The sequence below is a fragment of the Haliotis cracherodii genome, unplaced genomic scaffold (genome assembly GCF_022045235.1).
Source record: "Haliotis cracherodii isolate W230 unplaced genomic scaffold, xgHalCrac1.p SCAF_4, whole genome shotgun sequence".
NCBI lineage: Eukaryota > Metazoa > Mollusca > Gastropoda > Lepetellida > Haliotidae > Haliotis > Haliotis cracherodii.
The window spans coordinates 5,628,624-5,650,229 of NW_027266297.1; the positions used below are offsets into that span (position 1 = coordinate 5,628,624).

General features: G+C 43.8%; 1 protein-coding gene across 1 annotated transcript; it reads right to left on the bottom strand.

Moving 5' to 3' along the window:
* Window positions 1-1,009: 1,009 nt before the first annotated feature.
* LOC139480231 (PHD finger protein 24-like) lies at window positions 1,010-12,162 on the bottom strand. Its single transcript, XM_071263260.1, has 7 exons — window positions 11,668-12,162; window positions 7,027-7,209; window positions 5,288-5,366; window positions 4,534-4,733; window positions 3,876-4,030; window positions 2,313-2,402; window positions 1,010-1,471 (listed from the first exon to the last, which is right to left on the bottom strand). The coding sequence occupies exons 1-7, from the start codon at window positions 11,968-11,970 to the stop codon at window positions 1,390-1,392; spliced, it is 1,092 nt and encodes a 363-aa protein (XP_071119361.1). The 5' UTR covers window positions 11,971-12,162; the 3' UTR covers window positions 1,010-1,389.
* Window positions 12,163-21,606: the final 9,444 nt, after the last annotated feature.

Below are 21,606 nucleotides of genomic sequence, written 5' to 3' on the forward strand. Positions count from 1 at the left end.
TCAGTTGGAGGTATTGTATAACTCCGGTACCGAGTAATATAGTAAAGGTGTATGGCGGTATTATCAGTTGGAGGTATTGTATAACTCCGGTACCGAGTTATATAGTAAAGGTGTATGGCGGTATTATCAGTTGGAGGTACTGTATAACTTCGGTACCGAGTAATAAAGTAAAAGCTATACGGCGGTATTATAAGGCCTAAAGCCGCTTGGTAATATACAAGACAAATAGGACTAATAGAAAATGAATTATAATTTTATTATAAAAATGAAAAGGTTAAAGAGTAAATATTCCAGAAAAATAATTTCAAACACTGGAAACTTTCCGATGGCAGAATGAACAAATGTTATTTTTTAAATGTAACGTTTAAAATACCGGCGCTTTAACTAAATAAACACAAGACTTACAACGATTATAGTTGGAACACACTGGCTACAATCACGGTGACCTAGTCGAAAATAAATGTCTGTTCAAGCTGTGGTGCCGTTGTCGAATCAAGGAAACTGTATCGTTGTTGATGATGATGGATTCTAACGATGCACTTTACAGTTTTGCATCTGGCTGCTACACTTAGTTTATAGAAGTCATCGCGATGCATGACGATGGTGAATACAGAGAAGTCTTCATGATGACTATAAGAAATACAGATCGTCACAAGTCTTCGTGATGACGATATCAAATACAGAATGTCACATGTCTTCGTGATGACGATATCAAATACAGAATGTCACAAGTCTTCGTGATGACCATAAGAAATACAGATCGTCACAAGTCTTCATGATGACGATATGAAATACAGAATGTCACATGTCTTCGTGATGACGATATCAAATACAGAATGTCACATGTCTTCGTGATGACGATATCAAATACAGAATGTCACATGTCTTCGTGATGACGATATCAAATACAGATTGTCGTCACCATGACGATAATGAACACATCACGTTTCATGCCATTGTATTGACACGGTGTAAACCGCACATTCAGAACCTTAAGTTCAGTGTGCGGTGCCTATGCCACTGAATATATGCAGCTGACAATGCCGTCATTCAATTCCTGTCCTGTTATATTCATACAATTACACGTGTCGATCATTGAAGCTATGACATGACCCTTCCTGGTAGTCTTATAGACCGTTCCCGGAAACCATGCGATGAGACAGTCATACACGTATACACTGGTGCATGTGAGGGTGGATGTCATGTTTGTGATTGAGGGTAGTCATGTCTATGAGGGTGGGTGTCCCGTCCATGACAAGTGGGAAGTCGCATCTGTGACTTTGGGTGTCACGTCAATGGTCGGTGGGCAACCACGTCTGTGATGCTAGGTGTCTGTGATGGTGGTAGTCACGCTCGTGACAGGGTGTTCGGTATGCAGGTGTGACCGCGTCACTTGCTGAAAGTTATGTTGGGTCTGTTGCACAGCAGATAGAGGCCTTGTTCCATCAGAAACGAAGCCCATGTTAGTACCCTGAAAACAGTTTTAAAATCTGTTACTATGGAGACATATCTACACAAGCATTTAATTGCAATGGGTAAAAGGTAAGCGACACCGTACCCATGGAAAACTGACATGTTTAATTCTCCCCCACGCCAAAAAAGTGTGCACACAGCACTGACCACTTCCGTGGTCTAGTAGTAGAGCGTCTGACCGCAGAGCGGAAGGTCGGTAGTTTGATAACTGCCTGCGTCATACCAAAAGACGTTAACAGATGGTACTTCTTGTTACCCTGCCTGACGCTCGGCATTCAGGGATGTGACAAGGACTGGTTGGCTTGGTATCTCGATCAGTGGGCTAGCACTATAAAATCGGCGGTAGTCAGTTCTAGTACAAGCAGCCCCACACATAAACACACACATGCACATGCGTCGCTACATAAGTACAATAATATTCATAAACCAATTTCAGCTCATATCACACACGCCCTGTCCACACACCATTGCCATGTTGCCCAAACGATCCACAAAACCACCTCGCCTTCTACGACAAGCAATGACAACGGAAGCCATCGTCCCAAGGTAGAACCTACATGGGGAAAGAACAATGAACGATATTACTACATAGATCACTGTTAAATAAAATAAATAATAATGCCCTGAACACCTTCGGACGGAGCGACCGTGACCCACGACGGTAACGTTACCCTTACAACTAGCAACAACCAGGCGTTGTAATCGTCAAACCTCAGTCGTTCTCTGCTGAAGTTATTGTACCAGCATGCTGTACAATGCATAGTCTGAGCTTTGAGGATTAGCCGTCACTGGGGTCAGTTCGGTTGCCAGGGTAACGTCACCACAATAACGCGACTCACTCTCGGTCGCAGCTGTCCACATGCATGATCATCTTCGTGTTGAGGTTGACGTGCAACTCCAGACTCGAACTCTCACGTCCAAGACGGCGTCTGAAACAAAGGAAGTTTCCGATATAACCCTGACCTTCACCACAGAGAAAACATGTTGTATTAAACTGCCGGACAAAAGAAACTAAACACTACAAAAAATAACAAGAAAATAACAAACGTTATCAAAACCTTACAACATTGCCAAAAAAAGAGTCACTGAGAACTGGAACAACATCGCTATCATATACTGATAGTGATAAGAAAGTACACGCTTAAAAAATCGATTTGATAAACAAATTACAAACTTTATCAAAACGTTACTAGGCTGAAAACACTGGAAATTTAAAGGTCCAAAATATAGTTATCATACACGTATCAAATACATCACCATCGAAAAAAACATTTCTTGTTTGTTTCATTTGAAGCCAACATCAAACATGGGTGTAGACTTTTTTTTGTCCGGCAGTTTCGTAGGGCTTCAGTACGCGTTTTTTTTACACGTTTTAGACACGTTTTTTTTCATAACTTAAACGACTAGATTTTGGGGCTGCTGTTGGTATGAAGTGAGATCCTGTCCCCTTTCGTTTGGTTTGATCATAAACATCTTCAGATAAAACACGCATAGCGATTGTTCCGTTTCGGGTATTAACACACACATAAACACACTTTCTCTGTATATGTTTTATTCATATTTTTTTTAAAATCGCTTCATCAGCTCCAAATCGTTTGGTGCGGTGGTGTAGGCTAACCGTTTAAGCGTTCTCTCGTCAGTCTTGTTTGTCTGTTGTTCAGCAATAGCCAAACTTTATGACGGCGGTCTGTAAATAATTCAGCCTGGACCAGAAATAATTCAGCCTGGACCAGGCAATCCAGTGATTGCCATCATGAGCATCGATCTTCGCAACTGGGATACGATTACATGTATTAAACAAGTAAGGGAGCCTGACCACCCGATCCTGTTAGTCGCCTCTTACTCATTTTGTGAGAATATATGGTATTGCCCTAACCACAACGTTAAACGTTTGTTCGTTCGATTGTTGTTTAACGCCGCACTCAGCAATATTCCAGCTATGTGACAGCGGTCTGTAAATAATCGAGTCTGGACCAGACAATTCAGTGATTGGCATCATGAGCATCGATCCGAGCAATTGGGATACGATGACATGCATCAACCAATTCAGGGAGCCTGACCTCCCGATCCCGTTAGACGCCTCTTACGACAAGCAAAGTCGTCATTTACGACAAGCATGGGTTACTGAAGGCCTATTCTACCCCGGATTTATTCACGGATCGTTAAAACAAAGCACCAGGTTCGAATCCCTTTATGGGTAAAATGTACGAAGTCCATAAAAAACCGTTTATGGTGTCCCCCGCCATGATAGTGCGGGGATATAAACGGTTACACTCACTCACTCACTCACTCTCATCATGGCCTGTTCTGTCATAACCGTATCAACATATTTCTGACTGGCATTTTTAACGCGAGGCATGGACATTATCAACTTCTACGGCAGGATAGCAGTAAGTCCTCACTCCATCTCCTCATCCTCGAAGTGTCTGTACCAGTGTCTGAAGGCTTCTCGCGCCTCCAACTCTGTGACGGTTCCATCTCCGTTCTTGTCCAGCGTCCGGAACAGCGCCTTGGCCACCAGCAGCTCCTTCTCCGTCAGCAACTCCACCAACTCCCTCTGTAAACCAGTTTTGATCCACCATAAATTTGAAATAACTCGATTCTGATTGGTGAATCAAAGGTTACATATTTCATGAAGCAGCTGTTTTGACGACCGCATAGCCACGGAAGCTAATATCTATAGAAAGGTACATCTTTCTCGGCTACTGACGGATTACATTTTTAAATAATGATATGCACAATTATAGGTTCCACTTAGGACATGTGTAAAAAACAATGACCTAAAATAGTACGATACCGTAAGCGGCGTTTGAGTATTAGGCAGCAACTGGGATGAATGCTCGATGACTACTTTTAAACAGAGATCTGTCCCCTTAGAAAACCTCAAATTTGGCTAAGCTCTTAAAAATAAATATATGCGTGAATCAAACCCTCATGTGTGTTATCTGATAGATATCATTTATGATGGCCATCGCACGTGGACGAAATGCCAAGACACCGTGTACGTCATCGCAGTGCATTGCGTCATACGGGTCAGCGAGACTCACGCCAGTGACGTACCCTATCTCTCTTAGCCAGCAGTTTCTTGGCCTCGTGGTTGAGGAATTCCCACCAGTCCAGCTTGCCGTCACTGTCCACGTCGGCCACTTGGAAGTCCACCTTCATCAGCCGTTTGTCGAACTCCGTCACCTGACGTTCTTCACGCTGCTCCAGCAGGTGACCTTTACCTTCGCTGAACTCATCCCACGACACAGAGCCATCTGTCGGAGAAGTGAGACACGCAATGAGAGAGTTGGGTTGTATCTGCGAGGGGTGAGATGAAGTAATCTCCGGGCGAACGCTCTTACCGCTACACTACGGAGGCAGTGTGTGTTATGTTCATATCACGGCGTGACTGGAGGAAAGCATTTAAATTATAAGTCACAGGTCGTAGACATTTACTTCTTTGGTTTAAGCAGCGAGGATAAATAAATACTGATAAACCTAGGATCGTGTCGAACAATCCTACGATGAGCTGATCCATGATTAAGGGCGGCGATTGTGGGAGAGAGAGAGAGAGAAGAGAGAGAGATTGTGTGTGCGTTTGTGTGTGTGCGCGCGCGTGTGTCGTAAGTCTATGCAGAGGCCACATGCGGCACATGGTTTCTGGTGAATGTCAGTTAAAAACCGTCGTCTTTGTGCTATGGTCACTTTGTGGAACGGAGCTCTTTCCGCCGTCCTTAGCAATTAGTTGTACAGATCGAGCACCATGTCCGTTGAAGAGGGGTCTTTCGAAACATAGCACAATCCATAGAATTGAAACTTGTCGACTTACCTTTGTCTTTGTCGTAGTTCTCAAAAGATTCTATCAACTCCTCCAGTTCGTCATCATTCAGCAACAAACTGAGGTTACTCTGAAACAAACACGATCAATATTGCACCACCGGTGTCTGTATTTGAAGCCTTACGTCAATTAACATTGCTTCTAAATACAATATAAGCGCAATAACGCTTTCTTTACGACTAACAGCCTCCGAGGTCAAGTGGATAGAACGTCTGCCTGGACAGCAGAAGGTCGGTGGTTCGATCCCGTGAACGCGTCATACCAAATAGACGTTATAAGAATGTAGTTGTTGTTACCCTGCCTGGCGCTCGGCATTTATGGTATACAACAAGAGCTGGTCGGGTGGCTCGGAGTCTACTGTGTCAGTCGGGTATTCATGTTAAAAGTGCAGGGTAGTATCTCAGTGGGCTAGCACTATTAAACCGTTATTAGTCTAGATTTGTACAAGCTGTCACACACATATACTCAAACACACACGTGAAGCCCGTTGCTATATAACTGCAATGATTTTGAACGCGACGTCAAACCCCATTTCACCTCACCCCTCTACGACTATACCAGTGAACATGCGACTGTTCCAATTATGTCCCTTTAAATTTATAACTGCAAGTAAAGCTCGACCTTTCGTTACTTTATAGGTGTGTATCGATTAGTTGAGCTATCGATGCATCGCAATAGTTAATCTCACGATGGCTAGCTATAGCATCGATTCCACGATACATAATCTATATATACAAATCGTACCATAACCGTTACATTTTCAATTCGTTTTTATCCAAAATACACCTCGCTTGAATAGACATGGGTATCCGTTCAGAAAGTGTTTGTAATTCCTCGAGTTAACTCCCTTACTCCAAAACAACTGATGCCAGGACGTTTTGATGTTTTGTCATCCTGCCGGAACAGAACTCCACATCACTCAGAAACGCATCAAAGTCAACCTGTATCGCAATGGGATTTCAAAACTATGAGAATATTTTTGCAGTAGCGAATATGATAAATTATAGAGAGCACGTCTTATCCACAATAGTCCCTGCTCAAGGGCGCTCAGTCACAGGCTCTTTTGAAGTGGATGGTCTTGAAGGTAGACAAAGAGCGATGGACACCCTTGCATCAACACCCTTGCATCACCTGACATACACTGGAAGCTCATGTCTTACAACATCCCCAGCAAAGCTGAGAATCTACGCAAAACCTATTACCTTTGGCTTTGGCACGATTACCTTGAAGCACAAAATCTGCTTGTTGGAGGTTAAAGACACATCATTACAAAAGCAAATTTATACAGTACTAGTATCACAATGGTGTTTTTAACAGTCACGGTAGTATAAAAACAAGTTGATTTGTCCCAAATAGTAATTCCCAGAGTGAGTGAGTGTGTATCACACCAAGACACCAAGAATGATCATTTGTGGAATCAAACCGGGGTTTATAGTGACGGCGAGCGTTTGAACTACTAGCCCATTCCATCGTGTCCCGTGAAGATTCCGGATTAGAAATGATCCTCAGCAACCCATGCTTGTCGTAAAAGGCGACTAACAGGATCGGGTGGTCAGGCTCGCTGACTTGGTTAATGCATGTCATCATATCTCAACATGCGTAGATCGATGCTCATGATGTCAATCACTTGAATGTGTGGTCCAGGCTCGATTATTTACAGACCGCTGTCATATAGCTAGAATATTGCTGAGTGCAGCGTTACACAAAGAACAAAACAAAAAGAGACTCACGCAGATGTAGCAGCTCCAGCCTATATTTGTCCTTGACCTCGCGGTGAGGAGGGCGTCCACCTTGCGGCACTCCCCACACTGTTCCAGGCACTCCTGGTGGAAGATCCGCGTACATACTCGGCACGGGTGGGCGTCGTCATCGGCAGCTTTCCGGCACAGCCAACACTTGGGGTCAGAATGGTACTGAAAAGGGCAGTGAATCAGACTGTGCTTAAATCATATTGAAATTTGGTGACAAACATCAGCGAGCCTGGCAATCCGATCCTGTTAGACGCCTCTTACGACAAGCATGGGAAGCTGAAGGCCTATTCTTACTCGAATCATTAGAGGTTCTGAAAACAGTATAGGACACACAGATACTGCCTTGGAAAACTTAACTGGCAATGTGGAAGGTGGGCCGTTGGGATTTGTCCTAGGACTGTAACATACCCTGCAGACACCACCCTTCCCTCCACCCCCAGCCCCCATTTCAGTCGTTTTTTTCACCCCCAACCCACACAATACCTGTAACACTTTCTTCGTTGTCATTCCCTACGATAAATTTATAATCCGTAAAAAATGTTTAAGTGAATACAACCCGTGAAGGTCCTGGTAGAGAATAGGTCTTCTATGCTTGGCTATGCTTGTCGTAAAAGGCGACCAACGGGATCGGGCGGTTAGACTTGCTGACTTGTTTGATACATGTCATCGTATCCCAACTGCGTGGATCGATGCCCATGATGGCAATCACTGCATTGTCTGGTCCAGACTCGATTATTTACAGACCGCCGTCATATAGCTGGAATGTTGCTGAGTGTGGCGTTAACCAACAAACAAATCAAATGAATAATACATTAATATTTTTTAAATAGAACTGTGTCATATCTTCACCCGTTCCTGACCGCCTCCGTGGTCTAGTGGTAGAGCGTCCGCCCGGAGAGCGAAAGGTCCGGGGTTCGATCCCTGGCCGCGTCATACCAAAAGACGTTGAAAGATGGTACTTGTTGTTACCCTGTCTGGCGCTCAGCATTAAGGGGCTAAAACAAGGACTGGTCGGCTCGGAGTCAGTATACTGTGTCTGAGTGGGGTATTCATGTTAAACTGCGGCATGAATCTCAGTGAGCTAGCACTATAAATCGGCATCAGTCCGGACTAGTACAAGCAGCCACACAAACACACACACGTACATGCACGTCGCTATATAAGTGCAATAATCTTGCACGCGACGTTAAACCCCATTTCACCTCACCTCACCTTACCCCTTCCCACGTCTCGTCGTGAGTTTTGGAAACTATACACTCTGCAGTATGAAAGGCTAGGAAACATGCTTCAGGTGGCATCACCGATGCTCATGGCGTTCTGTTCTGTATAGAGGAATTAAGCAAGTCGTCCCAGCATTATGCAGGGGGAAGTTTTCTGACCATTGATCGACATCGGTATTTTCAAGCGGCACTCAGTGGCAACAGATCTGGAGGCATGGTCTCATTATGCGTGGCCTCGGCCGTACTATTCGGCGTGGGCTTCTGTGACGAAAGCAATCCCAGTGCAGGTACAACTGATGCGCTCCATGTATAGCTCAAGAACTAATCCGTTCTCAAGCCAAAATGTCATTGATTGCCCATAAGCGGTATCGAATGTTATCAAAGCTATTTAAATGGATTTGGTTGAAGATGCCTGCACCTTCAATGTGATGATTGGTAACAGGTGACCAACAATATACGCATGAATGACTGGCAAGCTAAGCCAAAACAAATGGAAACACGGGAATCTGAAGTTGTGAATAAATATACAAGGTCAGTGCCAGATAACAATAATTCTAGATTATCTGCGAAACAGATTCCATGGGGCACAATATACAAGATAGCGGTGAAATTATGTGAATGGATCATATAAAAAATAAAGTAAATGATTTGGGGTGGGGGATGGGATGGACACTCTCGCAGGAGATCGCACATTAATCCCATGCATTCTGTCATGACTTCATGGGAGGAAGAAAAACAGATGGGAACCATTTCGCAAAGTGTGAAGTTCAGGTGTTCATTTATCCGCTGTTGAAATCAGCGCTTTACGCACCTGCTGTTCACGTCGGTGCTTTACAGATCAACTATTCATGTCAGTGCTTTACAGATCAACTATTCATGTCAGTGCGTTACAGATCAACTATTCATGTCAGTGCGTTACAGATCAACTATTCATGTCAGTGCTTTACAGATCAACTATTCATGTCAGTGCGTTACAGATCAACTATTCATGTCGGTGCTGTACAGATCAACTATTCATGTCGGTGCGTTACAGATCATCTATTCATGTCAGTGCTTTACAGATCAACTATTCATGTCAGTGCTTTACAGATCAACTATTCATGTCAGTACGTTACAGATCAACTATTCATGTCAGTGCGTTACAGATCAACTATTCATGTCAGTGCTTTACAGATCAAATATTCATGTCAGTGCATTACAGATCAACTATTCATGTCAGTGCGTTACAGATCAACTATTCATGTCGGTGCTGTACGTCTTTGCGTTACAGATCAACTATTCATGTCAGTGTTGTACGTATTTGCGTTACAGATCAACTATTCAAGTCAGTGTTGTACGTCTTTGCGTTACAGATCAACTATTCATGTCAGTGTTGTACGTATTTGCGTTACAGATCAACTATTCATGTCAGTGCTGTACGTCTCTGCGTTACAGATCAACTATTCATGTCAGCGCTGTACGTCTTTGCGTTACAGATCAACTATTCATGTCAGTGGTGTACGTCTTTGCGTTAAAGATCAACTATTCATGTCAGTGCTGTACGTCTTTGCGTTAAAGATCAACTATTCATGTCAGTGGTGTACGTCTTTGCGTTACAGATCAACTATTCATGTCAGTGGTGTACGTCTTTGCGTTAAAGATCAACTATTCATGTCAGTGCTCATATATCCATTTCATGACAATAAGTATCCACACTGATTCCCGCAGCGGTGTTGCTTAACTTTTGATCAACAGTATAAGTTCTTTGATACACGTCAGAGACACTACCCTCAACCCCCGCAACGGATCGATACGAGGGACAAAGAGAGATATTGATGCCACAAATTGAGATATGATTGCCATATATAGAATCAATGACCATCCGGATAACGTGATGTGAGTTTTCAATTGCCAGTTTACCCCAGACCGACCCGCTAAGCTGAATCAATAGCCAAGTTATGGACGTAAACTATAAATGGCTGCCAATATAATAACATCGATGGAGAGCATTTAGATGGGGTTATTGCACGCCAACTGCGCAACAGATGATAAATGTAGCATTTACTACTGTAAGTCAGTTTTGATCGGCAGCGACGTACTTTGAATATATCAAAATACCATCGAGACGTAATGGTGTTTATAACATGCCATTTACCTTCATTTTCTTTATGTGTATATTCACAGCTGTGGGTCACATCGATATCAGTTTTTTCATCGTCAACTGTAAATGACTGTACTGGATCACTGTGACGGACCACTGTACTGGATCGCCGCACTGGATTACTGTACCGGACCGTTGTACTGGATCACTGTACTGGATCACCGCACTGGGTCACTGTACTAGATCACTGTACTAGATCATTGTACTGGATCACTGTACTGGATCACTGTACTGGATCACCGCACTGGATCACTGTACTGGACCGTTGTACTGGATCACTGTACTGGATCACTGCACCGGACCACTGTACATGGTCACCGTACCTGATCACTGTACCGGATCACTGTACTGGATCACTGTACTAGACCACTGTACCGGATCACTGTACTAGACCACTGTACTGGATCACTTTACTAGACCACTGTACTGGATCACTGTACTAGACCACTGTACCGGATCACTGTACTAGACCACTGTACCGGATCACTGTACTGGATCACTGTACCGGATCACTGTACTAGGCCGCTGTACTGGATCACTGTACGGGACCTCTGTACTGGATCACTGTACTAGACCACTGTACCGGATCACTGTACCGGATCACTGTACTAGACCACTGTACTGGATCACTGTACGGGACCTCTGTACTGGATCATTGTACCGGATCACTGTACTGGACCACTGTACTAGATCACTGTACTAGATCACTGTACTGGATCACTGTATTGGGTCACTGCACTGGATCTCTGTACGGGACCACTGTACTGGATCTCTGTACCGGACCACTATACTCGATCACTGTACTGGATCACTGTACCAGACCACTGTACTGGATCACTGTACTAGACCACTGTACTAGACCACTGTATCGGATCACTGTTCTAGATCACTGTATTGGATCACTGTACTAGACCACTGTACCGGATCACTGTATTAGATCACTGAACTGGATCACTTTACTGGACCGATATCTTTCAAAACCAAATGATGGAATACGACAGCAATGTCGACCTTTCAAATGTCTTTTTCCAACTATCGTGCTTCCTGCCAATAGTCTTGACATATCACTACGGGGGACAACAGAAATTGGTTTTCACACTTTTCAACCGTGTTAATTAAACCCGGACCTTCGTCGTGAGAAACCAACGCATTAACCACCAGACTACCCACACAGCACTTTCAACCGTACATATGAAAAAATATGAAATCTCAAACAATACATTATGGGACAACTTGGCTCACACTGGCGAGTCTACTCACCGCTGCCCACGTGGGCTTGTCCGTATCCGGTACGATGTCGTCTCCCACATCAATGTCTTTCCGCGAAGTAGCGGAACTCTGCCGAAACCTGTGGGGGTCTGCGTTCCCCCTGACAACCTCCTCATAGTCCGCGTTATTCTCCATCTTGATCCTCTCGATGTGCATAATCAGCTCCAGGCGCTTCTGCTGCTTCCGCGCCTGGTTCGTGTGCTTGGAGAATGTGCCGATCACCATCACGGCGTTCTTGTAGCGTCTCTTCTTCGCTTCCGGGCCCTTGCCCTCCGTCGATGCCCCGCTGCCCATTCCGACACTCTTCGGTTCTTTGTTAACGCGAAGACTCTTCCCAGGGCGTTCAGATCCTCAGGTTATGTACCTCCTGATGTTCATAAAGGATTTCTTACCCCGAATATTTATGGTGTCCAATGTTCTTTCTATTCAACCTCGGCAGATTTGACAATCAGAAGGTACAAAAGATGTCCTCGGCCCTCTAACCGTTATTTCCGTGTCAGGGAAATAATGAGAGCAATTTCTATACACCCGCAGCGTATAGTCTGACCCGCTGCCAATCGTCGTTCAGGTAGGTAGAAAGTCTCTGATCTCCTCACCTGAAAATACCCGCATTATATTCACCTTGATAATCTACTCCAACACAGGCAAACCACACTTACTGCAAGACATTGTGTCGATTATTGTATTATCCCATTAACGTAAGCTGAAAGCTGTTAATGCAAAATTACTTTATTACAGCTTACTACTGTCCATATTTAGAGACACAATGTCTTAGAGTCTTAAAGCCCTGACCTCATAATCTGCAGTTGTTGACTGCGTCTCGCCAAGCTAACTAAGGTCACATTGTTTGTGTGTCTAACCTGGCGTTAACAGGTGAACTTAATCTATACTGACACATAAGGGCACATCAATGTCGTATGCGACATGTAGTAAACAGTAACATAACACACAAAAACATTGGTATTAAACATGATTAGATATAATGTAGATACTTTGGTTTGAATGTCATTAGATTTTATTCAAACGATTTCAAGTAAGTGGAAAACCTGTACACCTGCTGTGACTACCGTCGGGGAATTATGTAATCCCAGACGAGACGTTGTGATATGGTCTCGCATTTCATAATATTTCTGGTTGTTACCAAATGGCGACAATGCGACAACGCGATAATGTCCTTTCGTGGATACCCCGTAATACCTGTATGGATAACCAGTGCCCTTGGATGACCAGAGAATCGCCCACCTTCACCTCGACCTGGTTCAAAGAGTGTCATCGTATCGACGAAGACGAAGATGCTCACACTCTCAACCTCTGGTTTGCCTCTGCTCTACGGATAGCGCGGTAACACTATAAATACCATACACTCATTCATCCCGCTTAGAACAGTATTTTAGATTCACCACTGCGTTCCAGCTTGATGTGGGCGGAAAGCCCGAAGTGATGTGGGTCGTTTATCACTTTGGTGAAACCCACGAGCATGGGTATGGTGCTGACAAACCTAGAAACATAATCAGGGCAAATCTGGGATTCGAACCCACAATCTAAGGTTTCCGTCACGCAAAGTGTGGCACCTTTGACGACGTCGACACCTGTTCCCCCACTGAGGTCAAGAATGTTCGATGGTCGTGCGGCATTATTCTCGAACTCCAAAACTATTCAGGTACGCGTATACAGTTCGCATTTTACTATTCTGGGAAATTAAAATACAATGACCAGCTTTCTACGTACGGTTCTATTCGGAGTGTGCCCTATTCACACTGGGAATATATGTTAGAAGGAACACCATTCCGTATTCCGTGAACACACGGACCAGTGCAAACACTGCTTGACGATAGACAAGCAAATTGCATTTCAATATTTGATAGGTAACTCGGTGTTGATACTATGCAAGGTGAACGATTCCAGAAATTAACACGCGATGAACACCTGTTAGAGATGAATCCAACCAATCAGCGACGGAGGTTGAAAGTGAATAATGTGATTGATGTGCTATTGGCACCGTCAGCGTAGGCCCGTGCTGACATTCGGCAGAGATCATCTTGCAAGTTACACTGTAGATAATTAAATCAACTTGATGATAAGTACATAAAAAATAAACAGATGGGTGTTGCAAAATAGATAAGATAACGTTGTCTTTACAAGTTCAAAAGACAGTTCAAGATATTGTTTATTTCACAAGTAGCTATAAGCCAGAGAAATATAGGTCATCATGCGGCTCCTAAATAGATGCATATCTCTCCAAGTCAGGAACATATGGCTATCCAGCCAGTAACATACGTCTCCAAGTCAGGAACACATGGCTAATAAGCCAGGAACATATGGCTAACGTCTCCAAATCAGGAACATATGGCTTCAAGACAGGAACATATGTCTCCAAGTCAGGAACATGTGGCGAATAAGCTGGGAATATATGGCTTAAGGACAGGAAGATGTTCTCAAAGCCAGAAACATACGTCTGCCAGAAACATACGTCTCAAAGTCAGGAACATATGACTTCAAGCCAAAAACATATGGTTTCAAGTTAGGAACATACGTCTCTAAATCAGGAACATATGTCTTCAAGCCAAGACCATACGTCTCCAAATCAGGAACATATTGCTTCAAGACAGGAACATGTGGCTTCAAGACCGGAACATATGGCTTCAAGCCAGTAACATGCGTCTCCAAGTCAGGAACACATGGCTAATAAGTCAGGAACATATGGTTAACGTCTCCAAATCAGGAACAGGCTTCAAGACAGGAATATGTTCTCCAAGACAGGAACATCTGGCTAACAAGCCAGGAACATGTGGCTTCAAGCAAGAACATACGTCTCCAAATCAGGAACAAATGGCTAACAAGCCAGGATTATGTGACTTCAAGACAGGAACATGTAGCTTCAAGTCAGGAGCATGTGGCTTCAAGCCAAGAGCATATGTCTTCAAGACAGTGACATGTTCTCCGAGTCAGGATCATGTGACTAACAAGCCTGGAACATGTGGCTTCAAGACAGGAACATATGGGTTCAAGACAGGAACATATCATTTTAAACAGGAACATATGGCTTCAAGACAAGGAACATGTGGGTGTAAACATCTTGGACAGCTGCTTTGTCAAAATTAACAACAGTTCGTCAAATGTCCCAACGGTTGCTGTTAAAAGCCGACATTTTCGCCACGGCTGTCCGACAGCTGTGTAACATGAAGCTTGTGCAATGACGTGTGACTTTCAGTGACGAGTGTGACCCCGTGAACAAGGACAACTGCCTCACGTCGCCTCGGTATGCTCAGAATGAGGAGGTCTGCGGATCAAGAGCCACTCATCTAGAAGCGCTGCAAAGAGTTTGCAGTTCCTAGAGTAGGGAGTTAAAGGTAGTTGGCGCACACAACATTCAACTTCATCCCACAGATGTCCAGTGGGGTCATCAGTCATCAGGAGAAATAGCTGACCAGGGCAGGACCCGGATGTTCACGGTCCTTAAATATTCTATATATATTAACAAGCGGGTGTCCTCTTGTTCGAACTGGCGTCAGCCCTACACATTGATTACTGGTTCACCTCACTGATAGGAGAGACGGTTAACTTTACTTTAATGTTACTGATTAAATTCACTGGAAGAAGAGATGGTTAATTTAGTGACAGGAGAGCGGATTAAATTCACTGGCAGGAGATTGGGTTAACCTCACTGTCATGATAGATGATTAAATTCAATCACAGGAGAGAGGGTTCCGCCGAATAAATATGAAGACATGCGACAGAAAGCTTCCCAGTTTCACACGGGAGACATACTAGTCTGGGCCTAGCAGTATGTAACGTAACATAACGCTGCGCACAATGGCTGTGATACAACGTAAGAGAGAGTGAGAGGGTGTGGCTTAACGCCGCATTTAGCAATATTGATATCACGGCGGGGGACACCAGACATTGGCTTTACACATTGTACCCAACCAGTTAAAGGATAAGCGGATTGCCTATGTATACATTCGTTCAAGTACACATGCTACCACAGCTCTCATATCCCCGTGTTATGGGTTTTCGGACGCTTAAGAAACATTCGTAGATTTCTCTCCAATCACATGAACAACTGTAAAACATCCCATTCACTTATAAGAGACAACTTTCTCTTAAAGACAAGCCATCATCTTAGTATATCAAATGTATGTGTGATGCTACATCCCCTGTTACAGCGCGACTGTCCGAAAACCTATGATCCGACGACACTGAAGCATAGCCGCAGTAAATCGCAGCCAAACAATAAGGTCACATTCGTTTTTCTGGCTTTACGAATTATATTTTGCCACAGGAAAGAAATGTGGGCAAAATAAAAGCAAGTAATCGTTTTTAGTTTTCTCCATCATTTCATGTCGGCTAGTATAAAAAGATAACAACTGTTGCTTTAACCAATGTGGACCTGATGAATCACTGTTGTGCATCTATGCATCCCGTCAGTTTCAGGAACAGCAACAAGCTTTATTTTGATTCCCATGTTTAATATATTCCAACTTCAGGGGGTCCTTGTCTAGAAAATAATTTTTGGTGCAAAAGATGAGAGCAAATGCTGAGTTTTTGTGTGTGTTTTTTTCATTTCAAAAATATTTACAGTCAGCGGATCTGTAAAGAAAGTTAAAAAGTGTGGCCTAAAGATGATAATAATGAAATATTAGTTTCATCAATTTACTTTCAATGTAAATATTTTAAATGACAACTTCTCACACGTCGTTGATATAAGTCTAATATTGCCCACATCCAAACATTAGCAACACAGGCGTCGCACGCTACATACTGCCCTCGGTTATAAATAGTTAGTACGTTCAAATAACTATGTCAAATAACGTTAATCTCATCGAGTGACCGGACACAGTTATGTTCATTTGTGAAAGTGTCAACCGTTTTAGGTCACTAGATGTTTGTTTGTTTGTTTGTTTCTTGTCTAACGCTGCACTCCAGCAATATTCCAGCTATATGACGGTGGTCTGTAAAAAAATCGAGTCTGGTTCAGACAATCCAGTGATTGACATCATAAGCATCGATCTTCGCATTTGGAGTACGATGACAAGCATCAACTAAGTCAGCGAGCCTGACCCCCCGATCCCGTAAGTCGCCTTTTACGACAAGCATGGGTTGCTGAAGACCTATTCCAACCCGGATCGAGTGAGATCACGTGATGAGATAAATATATTATTTGTGAAGATAAGATAAATGTTCTGTATGATGGATTCTGAACAAAATAAGTTAAGTTTCATGAAGATCATTTTGTAGTGAAGACTGAGCACATAATTTCATAAAAATAACTTTTGTGTTCAGTATAATTTCTTACCGATCTGGTCCTGAAAATCCTGTCACTCAGACAGAATGAAAGTAGTGCGGCATAAAATGTTATTTCACTTGAGTTTTGTATTTTCAGATTGTTATACTATTTCATCACTCAACACATCATACAAACTTGAACGCCATGATTATTACATCTATACATATTTACAAAGATGCTGCCTTCCTGTAAACATTAATAGTAACGAGCCGTTGATGGATACAGTTTTTAAACTCTATTTTCTATAGATACTCTAATATGTCATTAATATCACAACACTGATGCTTATAAAGCCACAAAACAAGGAATACACAAAGGTGTAAAATCCAAGTGGATCTGATTCCTTCTACCTTCTGTGCTAATGACGACTGTCAAGGAAATATACACATTTATTTTTTGTTAATGAAAGTCAAAAGAGCGTTCATAAAAAAACACGTTTTTAAGTGAACATACATGTATAAAGGTGCCTAAAGTATGAAAATATTACATATTGTATATCGTATAAATAACAACCAGAATCAACTCACCTGCCCGCCAAGATCAGCCGCTCAAACACCCGACCGACTGCCAATGTCCAATTAACGTCTCACGCATGCTTATAATAGGAGCGTTATTATTTCTACTCCACACAGGGTATGCTGCTGGTTGTAGGGCTCGCTTCTTGGCAGTGCGATGTGTCCACCAGCGCGAGAACACCATTTCACCGAGTCCGTTCCATTTCTGTCAGATGAAGTATCGCCAAGGGTGAGGGGTGGAAATTGGATATTTGAAACCAGAGACCATCAAATATTCTATTTCATGGTCTCTGTTGAAACGCAGGTAAATTCACCTTAAAAACTGACGTCACTAACATTTGTTTGAGCTGGTGTTTAATTAACTTTTTATTTATGAAAGTTTTATCCCAGCAGAATCCATTAAGAATGCTTACAAAACACGCCGGACATGGCGTACACACAGGCCACGGTACTGCCAGTGCCCATGGCGAGCCAATCAGAAGGCATGCATAAATAACGGAGTCGGATTGGGTGGTAGTCACGGAAGGCACACGGTCCCGTTTTAATCACGACTTCGTTTATGAATGTTTCATGACAAGGGGATTTCGATTGAAAATTTTCTTTGTCGTATAACCATTTTAAGCCGTGTTTACAGAGCTGACATGGCAAGATTGGCACCGGGTTGTGCCAATGTCAAAGGTCATGGCCACGGGGTTCCTTTTATGGCATGTAACTGCTGCACAGGACCGCGATGCTATGTCGGATCAATAGCCCAAATGTATTTTGGACTCTCTTTGAACACAAGGGCGCTTGGAGGGTTTTTTATTTTTTATTTATATTTTATTGTTATTAATATTTTTGGGGAGTGGGTGGGGGTTAACATTATCTCTGAATGCATAAGCAACATTGCGGCACTTCTAAAATCTTGGCATACATGACATTGAGCACTTTACATCCTTGAAAATCGCCTAGTTCCTAGCTGAACACATCCGAGGAATCAGACAAAATGTTATTAATTTCCTCATTCTTCACCCTGAGGACATTTCCCCAATCTTGTTTAAAGTGTGAAAGCCAGTCTCTACCAAATACATGCTGCTCAAGGCCTTACACAAGTAGAATCGGCATCTCTAGTGGTAGTTGCCCTAATGTCACTTCCACATCCACATGGACGAGGATCTGGATCCTAGTTGCGGAGTTGAGACACTTGGAGTTGAGGGTTGAGACACGTGGAGTTGAGGGTTGAGACACATGGAGTTGAGGGTTGAGACACTTGGAGTTGAGGTTGAGACATATGGAGTTGAGGGTTGAGGCACTTGGAGTTGAGGGTTGAGACACATGGAGTTGAGGGTTGAGACACTTGGAGTTGAGGGTTGAGACACATGGAGTTGAGGGTTGAGACACTTGGAGTTGAGGGTTGAGACACATGGAGTTGAGGGTTGAGACACATGGAGGAGACACATGGAGTTGAGGGTTGAGACACTTGGAGTTGAGGGTTGAGACACATGGAGGAGACACATGGAGTTGAGGGTTGAGACACATGGAGTTGAGGGTTGAGACACTTGGAGGAGACACATGGAGTTGAGGGTTGAGACACGTGGAGTTGAGGGTTGAGACACTTGGAGGAGACACATGGAGTTGAGGGTTGAGACACGTGGAGTTGAGGGTTGAGACACGTGGAGTTGAGGGTAGAGACACGTGGAGTTGAGGGTTGAGACACTTGGAGGAGACACGTGGAGTTGAGGGTTGAGACACATGGAGTTGAGGGTTGAGACACATGGAGGAGACACATGGAGTTGAGGGTTGAGACACGTGGAGTTGAGGGTTGAGACACATGGAGTTGAGGGTTGAGACACATGGAGGAGACACATGGAGTTGAGGGTTGAGACACGTGGAGTTGAGGGTTGAGACACTTGGAGGAGACACGTGGAGTTGAGGGTTGAGACACATGGAGTTGAGGGTTGAGACACTTGGAGGAGACACATGGAGTTGAGGGTTGAGACACGTGGAGTTGAGGGTTGAGACACATGGAGGAGACACGTGGAGTTGAGGGTTGAGACACATGGAGTTGAGGGTTGAGACACATGGAGGAGACACATGGAGTTGAGGGTTGAGACACGTAGAGTTGAGGGTTGAGACACATGGAGGAGACACGTGGAGTTGAGGGTTGAGACACGTGGAGTTGAGGGTTGAGACACGTGGAGTTGAGGGTTGAGACACTTGGAGTTGAGGGTTGAGACACATGGAGTTGAGGGTTGAGACACATGGAGGAGACACATGGAGTTGAGGGTTGAGACACGTGGAGTTGAGGGTTGAGACACTTGGAGGAGACACGTGGAGTTGAGGGTTGAGACACATGGAGGAGACACATGGAGTTGAGGGTTGAGACACATGGAGTTGAGGGTTGAGACACATGGAGTTGAGGGTTGAGACACGTGGAGTTGAGGGTTGAGACACATGGAGGAGACACGTGGAGTTGAGGGTTGAGACACATGGAGGAGACACATGGAGTTAAGGGTTGAGACACATGGAGTTGAGGGTTGAGACACTTGGAGTTGAGGGTTGAGACACATGGAGGAGACACATGGAGTTGAGGGTTGAGACACGTGGAGTTGAGGGTTGAGACACTTGGAGGAGACACGTGGAGTTGAGGGTTGAGACACGTGGAGTTGAGGGTTGAGACACTTGGAGTTGAGGGTTGAGACACATGGAGTTAAGGGTTGAGACACATGGAGTTGAGGGTTGAGACACTTGGAGTTGAGGGTTGATACACTTGGAGGAGACACATGGGGTTGAGGGTTGAGACACGTGGAGTTGAGGGTTGAGACACGTGGAGTTGAGGGTTGAGACACTTGGAGTTAAGGGTTGAGTCACTTGGCGTTAATCCTCTAATTGCAAATCCTTCAGGGGCGCGGGGATTTTATCAATATTAATCCCCAAATTATTATTTCATGACATGTTCCAAAATAACTATACATGTATTGTTTAATATTATGGAGACCGTACCAACACAAGAGTCGCAGCACTTTGTCCGAGATTGTGACGCGTGACTTATTCGTGTAAGGCGCCGCAATTGGCTGTGCGGAGTTGCGTCCCTTAGTCGTGCCGGAAGTAGATGATCGTGGGTTCTAATCCAAGTTTCGCATGGAGTATAGGATTCGCATAGGATTCTTGTCAAAACCGTATCCTTGACCGTGGGCTTTAACAAACGGCAAAAGGTCTAAGACGGGCATCACTTTGGACTTCTCTCACAACAAGCTGCAGACACGACGGAACTTAAAAATATTTCGAAGCAGCGCCCAACCCAAATCGGTTGATGATCCACAAGCTGTTGTAAAATAGTCGCAGTATCTACCTATGGTAAATAACAATATTCACTCCCACACGAAGACTTAAAACTCCATCCACTCATTGATCAGACGTTTTAGCAAATATCTTAATATCGTCGACGTTGGCGAAGCAGATATCGTCTCTACCACGGACTGACATCGTGCTACATGTGCACGGACCGGAGTGTCGGGGTCACTGTGACATAGGCCGTGACCTGCACGTGATGGTGTGACAACAGTGCAGCTGCATATGTCGTGATGTTTTAATTGAACATGTTGGCTTGTTATTCCACTAGACAGCGTCTCTGTTATAAAGTCATGGTGTATTACAAAAGGAAGCAGGAGAGTCTGGTGGAGTAACAAATCCAATTCAAACTACACCATCGAAGAAACACAATGTTCACATACTATTTTGTGTTGTTTACAATCGCCTTCTAGGCAGTGCACATGAAGAGAAAGTGACGTCATCCTGTGTATCTCTCTTATCATTAACGTATCTTACCTATCTTATCACACGCTAGACTAACATTTCATCTTATTAAAAAATATATCTACAAAATATTTTTTTTACTCCAAATTGTGCCCATGACAGAGCTCAGTTTCAGAGCTAGACCTGAGGCAATCTTAAACTTTCAAAATCATTCTAGACTTGAGTTGAATTCCTTTTTTCATTTATTCTCTAGGGTCTGGGAGACAGGCTTATCGCAAGGGTTTGTGAATAATGTGATCGGAAGGTATAGAATGGTATCTTTACACTGGATAATCGAGGGTGGCACTTGGGATTCTCCGAGTGTTATCGTTGAGTGAGTGAATGAGTTTCAAT

What these genes read in the sequence shown, in the direction of transcription:
- LOC139480231 (XM_071263260.1), bottom strand. Translation starts at nt 11,970, where the DNA reads ATGGGCAGCGGGGCATCGACGGAGGGCAAGGGCCCGGAAGCGAAGAAG. An exon ending in ACAAGCCCACGTGGGCAGCG is followed by an intron (nt 7,210 to 11,667) that starts GTGAGTAGACTC and finishes TGCCCTTTTCAG; the next exon opens with TACCATTCTGACCCCAAGTG. An exon ending in GAACTACGACAAAGACAAAG is followed by an intron (nt 4,734 to 5,287) that starts GTAAGTCGACAA and finishes CTTCTCCGACAG; the next exon opens with ATGGCTCTGTGTCGTGGGAT.